Source organism: Ranitomeya variabilis, chromosome 4 (assembly GCF_051348905.1).
Source record: "Ranitomeya variabilis isolate aRanVar5 chromosome 4, aRanVar5.hap1, whole genome shotgun sequence".
Lineage (NCBI taxonomy): Eukaryota > Metazoa > Chordata > Amphibia > Anura > Dendrobatidae > Ranitomeya > Ranitomeya variabilis.
The window spans coordinates 337,181,058-337,196,495 of NC_135235.1; the positions used below are offsets into that span (position 1 = coordinate 337,181,058).

At 45.0% G+C, this 15,438-nt stretch overlaps 1 protein-coding gene across 1 annotated transcript; it reads left to right on the forward strand.

Moving 5' to 3' along the window:
- Positions 1-8,671: 8,671 nt before the first annotated feature.
- LOC143768907 (protein kinase C delta type-like) lies at positions 8,672-10,746 on the forward strand. Its single transcript, XM_077257520.1, has 5 exons — positions 8,672-8,913; positions 9,108-9,170; positions 9,338-9,889; positions 10,016-10,059; positions 10,210-10,746. The coding sequence occupies exons 1-3, from the start codon at positions 8,711-8,713 to the stop codon at positions 9,882-9,884; spliced, it is 813 nt and encodes a 270-aa protein (XP_077113635.1). The 5' UTR covers positions 8,672-8,710; the 3' UTR covers positions 9,885-9,889; positions 10,016-10,059; positions 10,210-10,746.
- Positions 10,747-15,438: the final 4,692 nt, after the last annotated feature.

Below are 15,438 nucleotides of genomic sequence, written 5' to 3' on the forward strand. Positions count from 1 at the left end.
TAGAATATAATGCACCCCCCCATAGTATATAACACAGCCTCCCCCATAGAAGATAACGTATAATGTACCCACCTTAGTATACAACACAGCCCGCATAGTATACAGCACTGCCCGCATAGTATACAGCGCAGCCTCATAGTATACAGAACAGCCTCATAGTATACAGCGCAGCCTCATAGTATACAGAACTGCCCGGGCCCCTGTGCAGCTGCACAGGTTGAACAGGCGGTATGTCCGCCCATGCCTCTGTCTCTCTGTCACCAATCTACAAAAATATGGGGAAAAAAATCCCCAAAAATGCTTTTCTATGTAAAAATCTAAAAAAATTAAATATTATACACAGAACAAGTTACACATATTTAAAGACATGCACCCGTAAAAAAAATTTTTCTCAGTAGTTTTTTTTGTAATTTGAGAGCAGCATAATAAAGAGCTAGAAACCCTGATTCCAGGGATGTGCAACATCAAAAAGTTAATTTATTTCAGTTCTTCAATACAAAAAGTTAAACTCATATATTATGTAGAGTCATTACAAACAGAGTGATGTATTTCATGTGTTTATTTCTGTTAATGTTGATGATTATGGCTTACAGCCAATGAAAACCCAAAAGTCATTATCTCAGTAAATTAGAATAATTAACAAAAAAAACACCTGCAAAGGCGTTTAAAAAGGTCCCTTAGTCTGTTTCAGTAGCTCCACAATCATGGGGAAGACTGCTGACTTGAAAGATGTCCAGAAGGCAGTCATTGACACCACAAGGAGGGTAAGCCAATAAAGGTCGTTGCCATAGAAGCTAATGTTCACAGAGTGCTATATCCAAGCATAATAATGGAAAGTTGAGTGGAAGGAAAAAGTGTGGTAGAAAAAGGTGCACAGCCTTGAAAGGATTGTTCAGAAAAGGCCATTTAAAAATTTGTGGGAGATTCACAAGGAGTGGACTGCTGCTGGAGTCATTGCTTCAAGAGCCACACAGACGTATCCAGGACATGGACTACAAGTGTCACATTCCTTGTGTCAAGCCACTCATGACCAATAGACAATGCCAGAAGCCTCTTACCTGGGCCAAGGAGAAGAAGAACTGGACTGGACTGTTGTTAGTGGTCCAAGGTGTTGTTTTCAGATTTGCAGATGATGAAGGAAGATTCCACATGGGAGGTGCAGCGACCAGCAATCAAGAGATCCTGTGGTCCAGAAGTCTGCCGCCCAGTCTGTCAGCCCAGGAAGCAGAACTGATAGCGCTGATGAAGGCCTACCAGATGGCAGAAGACAAGACTGAGAAAATGTATACCGATTCAAGGTACTTGCATGGCATAGCACACGACTTCGGACCCATCTGGGCTGCAAGGGACTTCATCACAGCAAGCAGAACAACCGTGAAGCATCAATGGAGCCATTAAGGACCTGCTGAACACACTTCAACTTCCAAAAGTGGTGACAATACTAAAAGTCAAAGCGCATGGAAAACTAAACACAGTAGAGGCACGAGGCAACAACATGGCGGATATGGCAGCCAAAGAAACAGTCAAGGGAAGACAATATGGACAAGTGGAAGAGGTCGTAGAGCCGGACGGCTACTACAGGATGGCTGAAGACAGGAAATCTGACAAGATGACATCCTGGGATCTGCTCAAAAAAGCTGCAAGAGCAAGCCCCAAAGGACAAGAAGGAATGCTGGATGCAGAAGTGAGCAACACATGAAGAAGGAAGGGTATACTCAATGGACTACAAACCCTGTTTACCCCGAAGCATGTACCCTATGGTGGTCCAGTGGGCACATGGGCCCACACACAGATTAAAGACACAGATGAATGATCCGATTGGTGCTTACTGGTTCACTCCAGAAATCTCCACCCTAACAGCCAAGTTCATAAACAACTGTCTGACCTGTGGCAAATACAACCCTGGAAGAATGAAGAAAGTTCCCACACATCAACTTGCTAGACCACTGTACCCCTTCCAGAGGATCCAGATAGACCACATCCAGATGCCGCCAAATGGAGGATTCGAATATGCCCTTGTGGCCGTGGACATGTTCTCAGGATGACAGCCAGAAGCTTTCCCAGTGAAGAACCAGTCAGCAAAGACTACTGCAAAGAAGCTACTCTCAGAGACGAGATATGCAGCTATGGGGTCCCAGAAGTGATAGAGAGTGACCAGGGACCCGCATTCACAGCAAATCTCACACTAGAGATCTAGTCAGCAGTAGGGTCAGACTTAGGCCTACACACTCCCAATCACACTACTTAGTGTAAGGCATACTCCCAGAGGCCCGGCAAAGCTGTCACCGTGTGAAATTTTGTTTGGGTCTAGTCCCAGGTTAGGGGTATCCTTTCCCTCAGCAGCTGATTATGTAATATGATACTTTGTCTGCTTATGTAATTGAAATCACCGAGAAACTTGCTAACATCCATTCTCGAGTTTTTTCTTCATTGCCAGATCCAGATTCAGTGTCCGGTATGCACTCCTAGAAGCCAGGAGACTGGGTGTTGGTGAAAAAGTTTGTAAGGAGAACACCACTCGATCCCAGATTTGATGGTCCTGCTCAAGTGCTGCTGATGACACCAAACTCTGTGAAACTGAAGGGAAGACCCGCTTGGATCCACTCATTGCATGGCAGGAAAGCTCCCCTACCAGAAGATGACACCCAAGCCAGAATGATGTTGTGGATGCCCTGCCTGACCGAACAGATGACCTACCTGATAAAGACTGCACATCGCTCACTACACCTGCTATTGACTAAGAGACTGATTGCAACGAACCCCCGTTAGGGACAGATCTCCTGACCGCCCATTTGCGAAAAGTCTGTACGGAGTGGGGCACAGGCGTTAGGCTTGTGTCAGTTCGCCGACAGCACAAAAGAGTTGCAGCGCTTTGGGACAGGAGACTAGGATTAGGGCAAGTGATATCTAAGGGGGGCTTGTGATAGAAATATGTATATCATGTAGATCTCACTTGCATGTATACTCCTCTATAATCATATATACTTATATGCTCACAGCTAATATATACATTACAATGGTTTAAAATGGTTGACACGAACTAATATAACCCAGACAGATCATATGGGGTTTTCCATCCCTAAAAGCAGAACAGAGTCAGATGTTTGGTGACTGCTGATCAAATGTCTCAACTCTATCCTACATACAGAACTCAAGTTTAGTTGCTTAATCAGCTTAATCAGCAGTCATATGAGCATTAATCACAATATTCCATATATGTTTAGATAACCAATGACAGAGGAGCTAGACAATATGGTAATTAACTAACCACCCCTGACAACCCCTAACCACTCCTTTCTATGTGAAAATATAAAACTATGTATGTACAATAAAGTTTCAGTATTGATGGAATGTTGTTCTGTCACAGTTGTGTACAGTCCATTCTTGATGAGCGCTCAAAATACTCAGTCTAATTGGGAGCGGCCGCAGCACACACAGAGGGATAAATTTATCCAACCCAAATATTTCCATATCAATAGTAATGATAAAAATAATAAAAATTGGTTATACTCACCCCCTCTGATGTCCGGATCTCCTCGGCGCTGCACCCGGCGGTCCGGTTCCAAAGATGCTGTGCCGAGAAGGACCTTCATGACGTCACGGTCATGTGACCCGGGCGTCATCACGGTCATGTGACCGCGACGTCACCGCAGGTCCTGTTCGCACAGCAACTCTGACCGGCCGGCCGCGTGCAGCGCTGAGAGGTGAGGATAACATGATTTTTTATTTTTATTCTTTTTTTTACCCCAAATATGGTTCCCAGGGCCTGGAGGAGAGTCTCCTCTCCTCCACCCCGGGTACCACCCGCACATTAACCGCTTACTTCCGCAACGTGGGCACAGTAAGCGGTTCAATGCATTTCTATGGGTGCAGAATCGCAGCGATTCTGCACAAAGAAGTGACATGCTGCGGGTTTTAAACCGCTGCGTTTCTGCGCGGTTTTTCCCGCAGCATGTGCACAGCGGTTTGCGGTTTCCATAGGGTTTACATGTAAATGGAAACGCTATGGAAACTGCTGCGGACCCGCAGCATCAAAATCGCCGCGGTTCCGCGGTAAAAACCGCAAAGTGTGAACATGGCCTAAAAGTCCACTTGCTCTCAACGTAAGCAAGAGTTTTCTTGAGATCACCACTTCTCGGTCCCAAAAGAACTCTGAGAAGACTTGAATCCCTATGATGGAATTGTTGAAAATATCTTAGTAGGGTTTTAAATTGTTCAAGATCATCCTCTGTCCTAGATTTGTCCATGTCTCTTACATGTTCCTTGATACATACGTGAAGTTCTCTAGCAAGGAGACCAATGTAGATTTTCCCACCTGGACATCGTGATAGATCACCCATTAAATGGTGTCTGATGTCATATGTCTAATTTAATGACATTCCCCTGAAGGTAACCCTCTCAGGTGTGTTCATAGTTGTCAATAATTGTGTCCTGTCCTGTTTATGAGACTAGGACACCTGCTGATTGTGCTATGTCTTCACATGTCTGTGTGGATGTGACGTCATAAGTCGTCTGCACCACAAATAATATGGGAGTGAGCGGTGACATCTTGCTCCTTTAATCCCCATTCTCCTGATGATGCCTGAGAGCGGGCGAAACACATTGGGGGATTAATGTTTATAGATTTAGGGCGACAGGACCTGCATTACAATAATGGTGACAATCCGCCAGTATATAACTAATCGCTGACTGCAGCAGTAAATGGTACGGCACATTCACTGCCAGTGACTGTGACACAATAGCACAAAGAAGCCGTAATAACAGGGTCATTTTCATTTATGGGGGTTTTAATGGTTTTCTTTGTGTTACATGTAAATAAAGCGATATTATAAAGAGGAAGAAGAAGATTTCGGTGACCCCAGAGATGAGCAGCAGTGACCCGTCCTTCCCATGGGTTGTGGTGGGATTACTGTAAATCACATGTGATGGGTTATTGGGAACGGTACAACCTGTATTATATATAGCACTGATGGCTTTATTATACAGGTCCTTCTCAAAAAATTAGCATATAGTGTTAAATTTCATTATTTACCATAATGTAATGATTACAATTAAACTTTCATATATTATAGATTCATTATCCACCAACTGAAATTTGTCAGGTCTTTTATTGTTTTAATACTGATGATTTTGGCATACAACTCCTGATAACCCAAAAAACCTGTCTCAATAAATTAGCATATCAAGAAAAGGTTCTCTAAACGACCTATTACCCTAATCTTCTGAATCAACTAATTAACTCTAAACACATGCAAAAGATACCTGAGGATTTTAAAAACTCCCTGCCTGGTTCATTACTCAAAACCCCCATCATGGGTAAGTCTAGCGACCTGACAGATATCAAGAAGGCCATCATTGACACCCTCAAGCAAGAGGGTAAGACCCAGAAAGAAATTTCTCAACAAATAGGCTGTTCCCAGAGTGCTGTATCAAGGCACCTCAATGGTAAGTCTGTTGGAAGGAAACAATGTGGCAGAAAACGCTGTACAACGAGAAGAGGTGACCGGACCCTGAGGAAGATTGTGGAGAAGGACCGATTCCAGACCTTGGGGAACCTGAGGAAGCAGTGGACTGAGTCTGGTGTGGAAACATCCAGAGCCACCGTGCACAGGCGTGTGCAGGAAATGGGCTACAGGTGCCGCATTCCCCAGGTAAAGCCACTTTTGAACCATAAACAGCGGCAGAAGCGCCTGACCTGGGCTACAGAGAAGCAGCACTGGACTGTTGCTAAGTGGTCCCAAGTACTTTTTTCTGATGAAAGCAAATTTTGCATGTCATTCGGAAATCAAGGTGCCAGAGTCTGGAGGAAGACTGGGGAGAAGGAAATGCCAAAATGCCTGAAGTCCAGTGTCAAGTACCCACAGTCAGTGATGGTGTGGGGTGCCATGTCAGCTGCTGGTGTTGGTCCACTGTGTTTCATCAAGGGCAGGGTCAATGCAGCTAGCTATCAGGAGATTTTGGAGCACTTCATGCTTCCATCGGCTGAAATGCTTTATGGAGATGAAGATTTCATTTTTCAGCACGACCTGGCACCTGCTCACAGTGCCAAAACCACTGGTAAATGGTTTACTGACCATGGTATTACTGTGCTCAATTGGCCTGCCAACTCTCCTGACCTGAACCCCATAGAGAATCTGTGGGATATTGTGAAGAGAAAGTTGAGAGACGCCAGACCCAACACTCTGGATGAGCTTAAGGCCGCTATTGAAGCATCCTGGGCCTCCATAACATCTCAGCAGTGTCACAGGCTGATTGCCTCCATGCCACGCCGCATTGAAGCAGTCATTTCTGCCAAAGGATTCCCGACCAAGTATTGAGTGCATAACTGAACATTATTATTTGATGGTTTTTTTGTTTGGTATTAAAAAACACTTTTATTTGATTGGTCGGGTGAAATATGCTAATTTATTGAGACAGGTTTTTTGGGTTATCAGGAGTTGTATGCCAAAATCATCAGTATTAAAACAATAAAAGACCTGACAAATTTCAGTTGGTGGATAATGAATCTATAATATATGAAAGTTTAATTGTAATCATTACATTATGGTAAATAATGAAATTTAACACTATATGCTAATTTTTTGAGAAGGACCTGTATACTGCCCCGATATCACCATATTCCTGGTAAGAGGTAATAATTGGTAGAAAGTGTTGGTTATACAGAGAATATAAAAGCTCAGGAAGAGTTTACAGCTCCGTGTATTCTGTCCATGAGGTGCAGGAGAGTCGGCTGGGTGGCACTGGGGGTAATAGGTGCGCACCACTTTGATGGAATAGACTCTTGGGAGAAATGATAAAGGGAAATGGGACATCGAGGAAATATGGGATAAGAAACATAGAAAAACTAATAAAAATATTAACTTTACAATACAAAAATAATGTAAGTTATAAAATGGAACGATGATGAAACACAGAGGGATTAATAATCTAATAAACCACTGGAAGTCGCCATGAAGTTCTCTGCCGTTCCTCTGGACTCTAAACTGTCACCCATGATGCCCACATCACAGTGTATAGGGCAGAGCAGGGCCAGGAGCCGCTGCCTGGCAGGAGCCACCTGAGGGTTCCGTCACCTCTGACCTCTGGTCACCTGCACACGACCAACTGCCGTTTACTTTCAACTGTCGGCTGAAGTGATTGGACCGAGGTCTACAGGCGGGAAGAGATTACAAAGAATGGCGACTACTGGACGAGGAGAAGAGAGCGAGAAGAGGAGCAAGGAGAAGAGGCGCGAGGAGAAGAGGCGCGAGGAGAAGAGGAAGAGGGAAGAGGACAGCGTGACCGGACTAAAGAAGAAAAGGAGACGAGACAACAGCGGATTGGAGGAGCCAACACCTGGATGCAGCGGAGACCCTGGATCATCCGGCCCCTATGCCAGGCTTAACATCAGCCGCTTCAACATCCACCAGGTCCTAGGTAGAGGCGCCTTTGGCAAAGTAAGGCCTACATATTTGTTATTTATTTGAAATCTGAGATTTTTCATATATCCCCATGTATTGTTCTCTGTTATCAGCCATGTCTTGCTTTGTTATTGCTCATTGTAGTGTCCTTCTGTGAGATGAGGTATAAGACATCACCATAGTTAGGGCTAGTGCTGCTATAACCTGGTATTCTTCTATACTGGAGGGTTCATCTCAGGGTTCACAGCTGTAGAGGGCAGGGGACATTATTTTTATCTCCTATCAGGCTGCCATATTGTACATACATTTGTCTCTGTGTTTTTATTAAAGGGACTGTCACCTGAATTTGGAGGGAACAATTTTCAGCCATAGAGGCGGGGTTTTCGGGGTAAGGAAAGGGTGAATAAAACACCCGAAAACCCTGCCTCTATGGCTGAAAATTGTTCCTTCCAAATTCAGGTGACAGAGTCCCTTTAAATCTCAATGATATTTGGACCATACTAATGCCAACTCAATGCCTCTACTAATGCTTACTCTGTTTATTTCCATATGGTAACAGAGGAAAACCCTTTAAAAAGTCATCGTCATTTTAATTTTTATTTCATAAATCAATAGCAAACATGAAAATAAGCAGCTTTGTAATAATTCTAATCAGATAAATCTTCTTTCTCCACCAAGACTGATTTTTCATATTCTATATTCTCAATTTCTGGGTAAACTCTGTATTTAGTGAAGACAGATTGTTACATTACTGAGAGGAGATGACAGTTGGTGCTGATAATATTCTATGTAGTGGAGAGGAGGGGCTAAATGCAAAACTCCTCCCTCCTCCTCCCCCCTCCCTTCTGCGTAGAATATTATCAGCACCAACTGTCATCTCCCCTCAGTAATGTGACAATCTGTCTTCACTAAATACAGAGTTTACTCAGGTACATAGAATTTTGAAAATAAAAAATCAGTCCTGGCGGAGAAAGAAGCCGATTTGGCTGATAAAATGTATTACAAAGTTAAATATTTTCATGTGTATTATTGTTTTATGAACTAAATATTAAAATGACGAATATTTATTAAGACCTCTCCATAGCCCATCCATGGAGCAGGCAGTGCATTGTTCTGATAGATAGATCTGCTCCTCTATATGGTCCTGGTCACTAGCAGACTGAGCGATCACTCAGTTTTCTCATGCGCCTTGTGGACTATAAAATCCAGATCCTTCCACCCCTGCAGACACCTTCTAAATATTCTCCATTTGTGTTTTTCAGGTTGTCCTGGCATCTGTCCCCGGCAGTAACATCAACGTGGCCGTCAAAATGATCACCAAAAGGGACAACGAGGACACCATCTTGAGAGAGCGGCGGATACTCCTGGCGGCCAGACACTGCCCATTCCTGTGCCACCTCTATGCCGCACACCAGTCTCAGCACAGGGCATATTTCATCATGGAGTACCTGTCCGGTGGCAGCGTGGAGGATTTGATCAGGATGTGCGGCTGCCTGAAAATCGGCAATGTGAGGTGAGAAAGCAGAGAATGTACCTAAAAGAGAACTAAGAGAAAGGGAAAAAACCTGAGGTCGGGGTGCAGCTAGGGGAGCACTGGCAGGGCATATATTTAGGGTGCTGGAAGCAGGAGGTGGGGTGCCATAGTATTTGGGGATTGCCAGAGAAGGATTTCATGACATTGATTCTGCACTCTGTTCTCTCCATCAGATTCTACACAGCAGAGATGGTAAGTGGCCTCCAGTTCCTCCACGGACACAACATCGTCCACCGGTAAGCAGAACTTTCCTCCTTCTCTCTGTCCCCTTTACAAGCTGTAGATATGGCCCCCGGCTTCCCTGGTGTCCTGCCGCCTATTCTGCTGTATTTTGTAGTGACCCATTTTCTATCTCTTGTATCACTGGACAGATTTCTTTCTTTGTTTTCTTCTTTCATTGCAGTGACATAAAGCCGAATAACATCATGTTGGATGCAGATGGCCACATCCGTATCATCGACCTTGGGCTTGCCCAAGATGGCGTCTCCTCCTCCAAAAACATCTCTGGAGTGACGGGCACTTTCCATTACATGGCCCCTGAGGTGCATCGTAGAAAACGGTATGGCGCAGCAGTGGACTGGTGGAGCCTGGGGATTGTGGTGTCCAGGATGGCAGCAGGGCGATATCCATTTTACAACGGCCCCGTCAAGCAAATGGCTTTCAAATACATCATCAACGAGAAGCCAAAATTTCTAACTTGGCTTGATGCTGACGTGAAACATCTCATCAAGAAGCTGCTGCGCAAAGACCCTCAGACACGCCTGGGTGTGAGCGGGAACATCAGAGAGCATCCATTCTTTACCACCATCGGCTGGGAGGATCTGGAGGAAAGGAGAGTAGAGCCACCATTTACACCATTCAGGCCAGTTCTGGAGAACCACCATCTGCAGTGGCCGGAGCACACAGTCCTTCACCCCGTGGCCGGATTTACGTACGTGTCACCAAGCTAGACCCGGTAAGTATCTCTTCCTCTGGGGATAACACTCATCAGGTGCTGTTCTCTCACTGTGGTAATCATCATCATCAATCTTACCTTTTTTCACTTTTTCTGACAGTGACTTTATGTTTCTATTTTTCTTAGGTGGATGAAAAGATCTGGACTGTGAAAGAATTCACGACCATCTGGTGAGTGACCGATGTACACACAGGACACCTATTATGTCAGTACATTGTATCTGATGTTATATAGCAGAATGGTTCATTATAAAGACCATTCCCCTAATATAACATAAGATCCGGTAGATAGATTTCCTGTCTTCCTCTTATGTCTTGCAGGATGAGCCCGTGCCAACTGCCCAGAACTTCATGCCTCCTGACCCGTGCCTCACGTCTCTGCTGCTGTACGTCACCTCGGCTGCCCTTCAACATCATCTCTCTCTATACCATCTTCATGCCGGACCACTACCATTGCTGCCGCAGACCCTTGACATCCTGGGCTGGCATCTAACATCCCTGCAGCCCGAAGACCTTCTACCCCAGGAGCGGCCTGTGCCAAGTTTCCATCTGGTGAGTTCAGGAACAATAGTCGCACCTTTCAGTCCTGGGGCCGCTGAGCAGCAGCATGTAAGGAGCGGCCATTATCCCTGAACTCACCTTAGCACAGGCCTGGTAAGTATCGCACCCATCACACATCACCCACACTACATGGTCAGTGCAGGTCCCCACACTACATCATCAGTACAGGCACACACATAGCACACAGTACATATCAGCACATGGATGTAGGACATAGATCGGCTTCTGATCCTGAGATTTAATCTGATCGCCATATTTGGGGTCAGGAAGGAATTTTTCCCCCTAATATGAGGACAATTGGCCCATTCCTCATAGGGTTTTTTTCGCCTTCCTCTGGATCTACACGGCCTTAAAGGGAACCTGTCACCTGAATTTGGCGGGACCAGTTTTGGGTCATATGGGTGGGGTTTTCGGGTGTTTGATTCACCCTTTCCTTACCCGCTGGCTGCATGCTGGCCGCAATATTGGATTGAAGTTCATTCCCTGTCCTCCGGAGTACACGCCAGCGCAAGGCAATATTGTCTTGTGCAGGCGTGTACTATGGAGGACACAGCATGAACTTCAATCCAATATTGCGGCCAGCATGCAGCCAGCGGGTAAGGAAAGGGTGAATCAAACACCCGAAAACCCCGCCCATATGACCCAAAACCGGTCCCGCCAAATTCAGGTGACAGGTTCCCTTTAAATAGGTTTAGTATAATAGATTAATAAGTAGAATCACACACTAGTAGCACAAAAAAAAGTTATAATAAAATAAAATGTTCTTACTTTAAAAGAAAAAATAGTTCCTATAAATAATAATTAGTCCAAGTAAAGAAAAATATATATTATTTTACATGACAGGTATATTACACAGGTTAGGTACATTACACAGGTTAGGTATCAGCCTTTGATCTTGGGATTCATTCTGATCGCCATATTTGGGGTCAGGAAGGAATTTGTCCCCCTGATATGAGGATAATTGGCCGATTCCTCACAGGGGGTTTTCGCCTTCCTCTGGATCAACATGGCCGATACTTATTAACCTATGACACTAAATGTATGTAAGTGCACACTTTTAGAGCATAGAAAAAAGATACAAAATAAAATATTATTAGTTGAAAAAATGTTTCCTAACCAAATATAGACATAAATTAGTCCAAACATGCTACCAGATTAGTAGGAAAAAAATAATACAACACATTTTTTTTACTTTAATCTCATCGGTTCATTATCAGCCCTTGATCCTGGGATTTATTCTGACCGCCATACTTTATTTGGGGTCAGGAAGGAATTTTCCCCCCTGATATGAGGATAATTGGCCGATTCCTCACAGGGGGTTTTCACCTTCCTCTGGACCAACACGGCCCATAGATAGATTTAGTCTGATAGATGAATAATTTACACATATACATGATATATAATATATAATAACCTCATCTATAAATAAAATCTTCTTTTTACCCGTATACCTTTGTGTTGTCTTTACTCCATTGCTCGGCCATGTAGTCATTATTATACTGCCCCCTATGTCTGGTGGGCGCAAACAGCAGTGTCCCCCACACTCCAGGCCTCACGGCCCCAACACATCATGGTGTCAGGATTTCCTTCGTATTTCTCGGGGGAGAGAACCTGCGGCAGCTTCTGAGGCAAAATGAAGGAAATCCTGACACTATGATGTGTTGGGGCCGTGAGGACTGGAGTTTGGGGATCAATGTCACACATGAGAGAAAGCTGGATGAGCCCTGATATCGTTATATCCAATGGGGATAAATCAGGTAATTGCTCTGATTCCTGGGAGTGTCAGGTCCAGAGCAGGAGACTCTGGGGCCTTTCTCCATTTCCGCTAATAAATGAGAACACTGAGCCGCTCCATCCTCTATTACCTCAGAACTTCCTAACAGGACAGAGAAGAATGGGTTTCCTATACCAGACCCCCATATCATAGACAGCCAGTCTGATTAGATCCTCCAGAAAAGATTAATGAAGGAAAATCCCCTGCAGAGAGGCGTCCACAGCAAGAGATGTGATAGTAACAGCTTTTGTGTAATTTCCTAGTGATCTGTATCTGGAAATAAAGGCTGACAATCAAAGTGGCCGCCATTATCGCTCCTACAGGGGACATCACTAAGCTTTCATACACCCTGAACAGTACATGGTGTAATGACACATCCCCTCACATTACCACTGTCCATGGTCAGCATTAGGGGTAGGCAGACTTGGCATCTGCCTAGTACCCTCACTCCTCCAGGGGCCCCCAGCCAGTGGTATACCGTTAATGGCAGCATACCACGCAGCCGCTAATACCGGCACACCACGAGGCCACTATGGGATCCATGGGTCAGGGGATGCCGATACAGTTGAAAGCAATGATAGAGGAGAGAGCGTCATCTGAAGCTCCCTCTCCCATCATTCCCCTCTATTTCTGACACAGTGGGTACGTGATGACGTCAATTAATCGCGCACCATGCAATGCCGGGCAGTGGAGCTGCTGAAACGCTCTGCAGCAGGGGGGGAACTAGGAGGAGAGGTGAGTATTGTATTTTTTTCCATATATTAGTGAGTACGTGCAGCCATAATACTGCAGGACAGTTGGGCTACATGATACTCTATGGGGTGGCTGCATTATACGCTATGGCAGTGTTCCCCAACTCCGGTCCTCAAGAGCCACCAACAGGTCATGTTTTCAGGTTTTCCTTAGTATTGCACAAGTGATGGAATTATTGCCTGTGCAGGTGATGCAATTATTACCTCTTCAATATTAAGGAAATCCTGAAAACACCTGACCTGTTGGTGGCTCTTGAGGACCAGAGTTGGGGAACACTGCTCTACGGGGTGCCTACATTATACTCTATGTAGTGGCTGCATTATACTCTGAGGGGGGATGCATTATACTCTGAGGGGGCTCCATCATACTCTATCAATGACTATGACTATGGAGTGCATTATACTTTATGGGGGCTGCATTACACTCTATCGTACTATGGGGAGTACATTATACTATATGCACTGAATGGAACCTGCATTATACTGTATGGAAGGCTATGGGGAATGCATTATACTATATGAAGAACTATGGGGTGGATTGCACTACATGAAGGACTATGGGGGGTGAATTATACAATATTGAGGACTAAAATTAGTGTACTATACTATTTGGAGGACAGAGGAGTGCATTTGTCACAACTCTGTTGTCGGGTGTCCTGGGACCAGGGGCTCATTCCCTGTCCCTAACACTAGGGGCCCCTAGCTTGCCCTGTTCCCCAGGTTACTTCTGATGATGAAGATGCTGTGGCCACATACCTTGCCTTAGCTCCACCCTCAGTCTGCACCCTTACCGCACGCAGGAAGGAGGTGATTAATAGTGTACCGTAATATACCAACCAGACTAACAAGATAATACGAACAGGGGTAACGAAAAATACCAAACATACAACCCCCCCATAAAATATAATACAGCCCACCTCCCCATAGAATATAATTTAGGCCCATCAAAGAGTATGATGCAATCCTCCCTCATAAAATCTAATACAGCCCCCCATAGAATATAATGTAGCCCCCCATGGAATATAATACAGTCCACCTCCCCATAGAATATAATGTAGCCCCCATAGAATATAATGCAGCCCCCCATAGTATGTAACACAGCCTTCCCCATAGAATATAATGCACCCCCCATAGTATATAACACAGCCTCCCCCATAGAAGATAACGTATAATGTACCCACCTTAGTATACAACACAGCCCACATAGTATACAGCACAGCCCGCATAGTATACAGCACTGCCCGCATAGTATACAGTGCAACCTCATAGTATACAGAACAGCCTCATAGTATACAGCGCAGCCTCATAGTATACAGCGCAGCCTCATAGTATACAGAACAGCCTCATAGTATACAGTGCAGCCTCGTAGTATACAGCGCAGCCTCATAGTATACAGCGCAGCCTCGTAGTATACAGCACTGCCCGCATAGTATACAGCGCAGCCTCATAGTATACAGAACAGCCTCATTGTATACAGCGCAGCCACGTAGTATACAGCGCAGCCTCGTAGTATACAGCGCAGCCTCGTAGTATACAGCGCAGCCTCGTAGTATACAGCGCAGCCTCGTAGTATACAGTGCAGCCTCATAGTATACAGCGCAGCCTCATAGTATACAGCACACAGCCTCATGGTATACAGCACACAGCCTCATGGTATACAGCACACAGCCTCATGGTATACAGCACTGTTGTGAATTCTGTTCTCGAGCTCCCTCCTGTGGTTATGAATGGTACTTCGGTGAGTTCTGTTCATGGACTCCCTCTGGTGGCTGTGAGTGGAGCTGCTGGTTCTGAGATTCCTTCTCCAGCTGATCTCGTTCAGGTCTTGGCTGGCTGCTCTATTTAACTCCACTCAGATCTTTACTTGATGCCAGCTGTCAATGTCCTAGTACTGGTTCAGTTCTCTTGGATCTTTCAGATGACCTGTCTATTTCAGCAAAAGCTAAGTCCCTGCTAGCTTATTTGTTACCACTGTGTTTTTGTCCAGCTTGCTATTATGATTTAATCTTGTTAGCTGGAAGCTCTGGGATGCAGAGTGGCACCACCGCGCCGTGAGTCGGTGCGGTGGTTTCTTTTGCACACTCTGCGTGGTTTTTTGTTAGTTTTTTATGCTGACCGCAAAGATACCTTTTCTATCCTCTGTCTGTTTAGTTAGCCTGGCCTCCTATGCTGAAACCTATTTCATTGCTGTGTTTGTGACTTCCATCTTAACTCACAGTCAATATATGTGGGGGCTGCCTATTTCTTTGGGGAATTTCTCTGAGGCAAGGTAGGCTGTATTTTCTGTCTTTAGGGGTAGTTAGCTCTTAGGCTGTGAAGAGGCGTCTAGGCAGAGTCAGGAACGCTCCACGGCTATTTCTAGTTGTTGTGATAGGATTAGGGGTTGCGGTCAGCAGAGCTCCCACTTCCCAGAGCTCGTCCTGTATTGCTAGTTTGCTCATCTGGTCATTTCTAGTGCTCCTA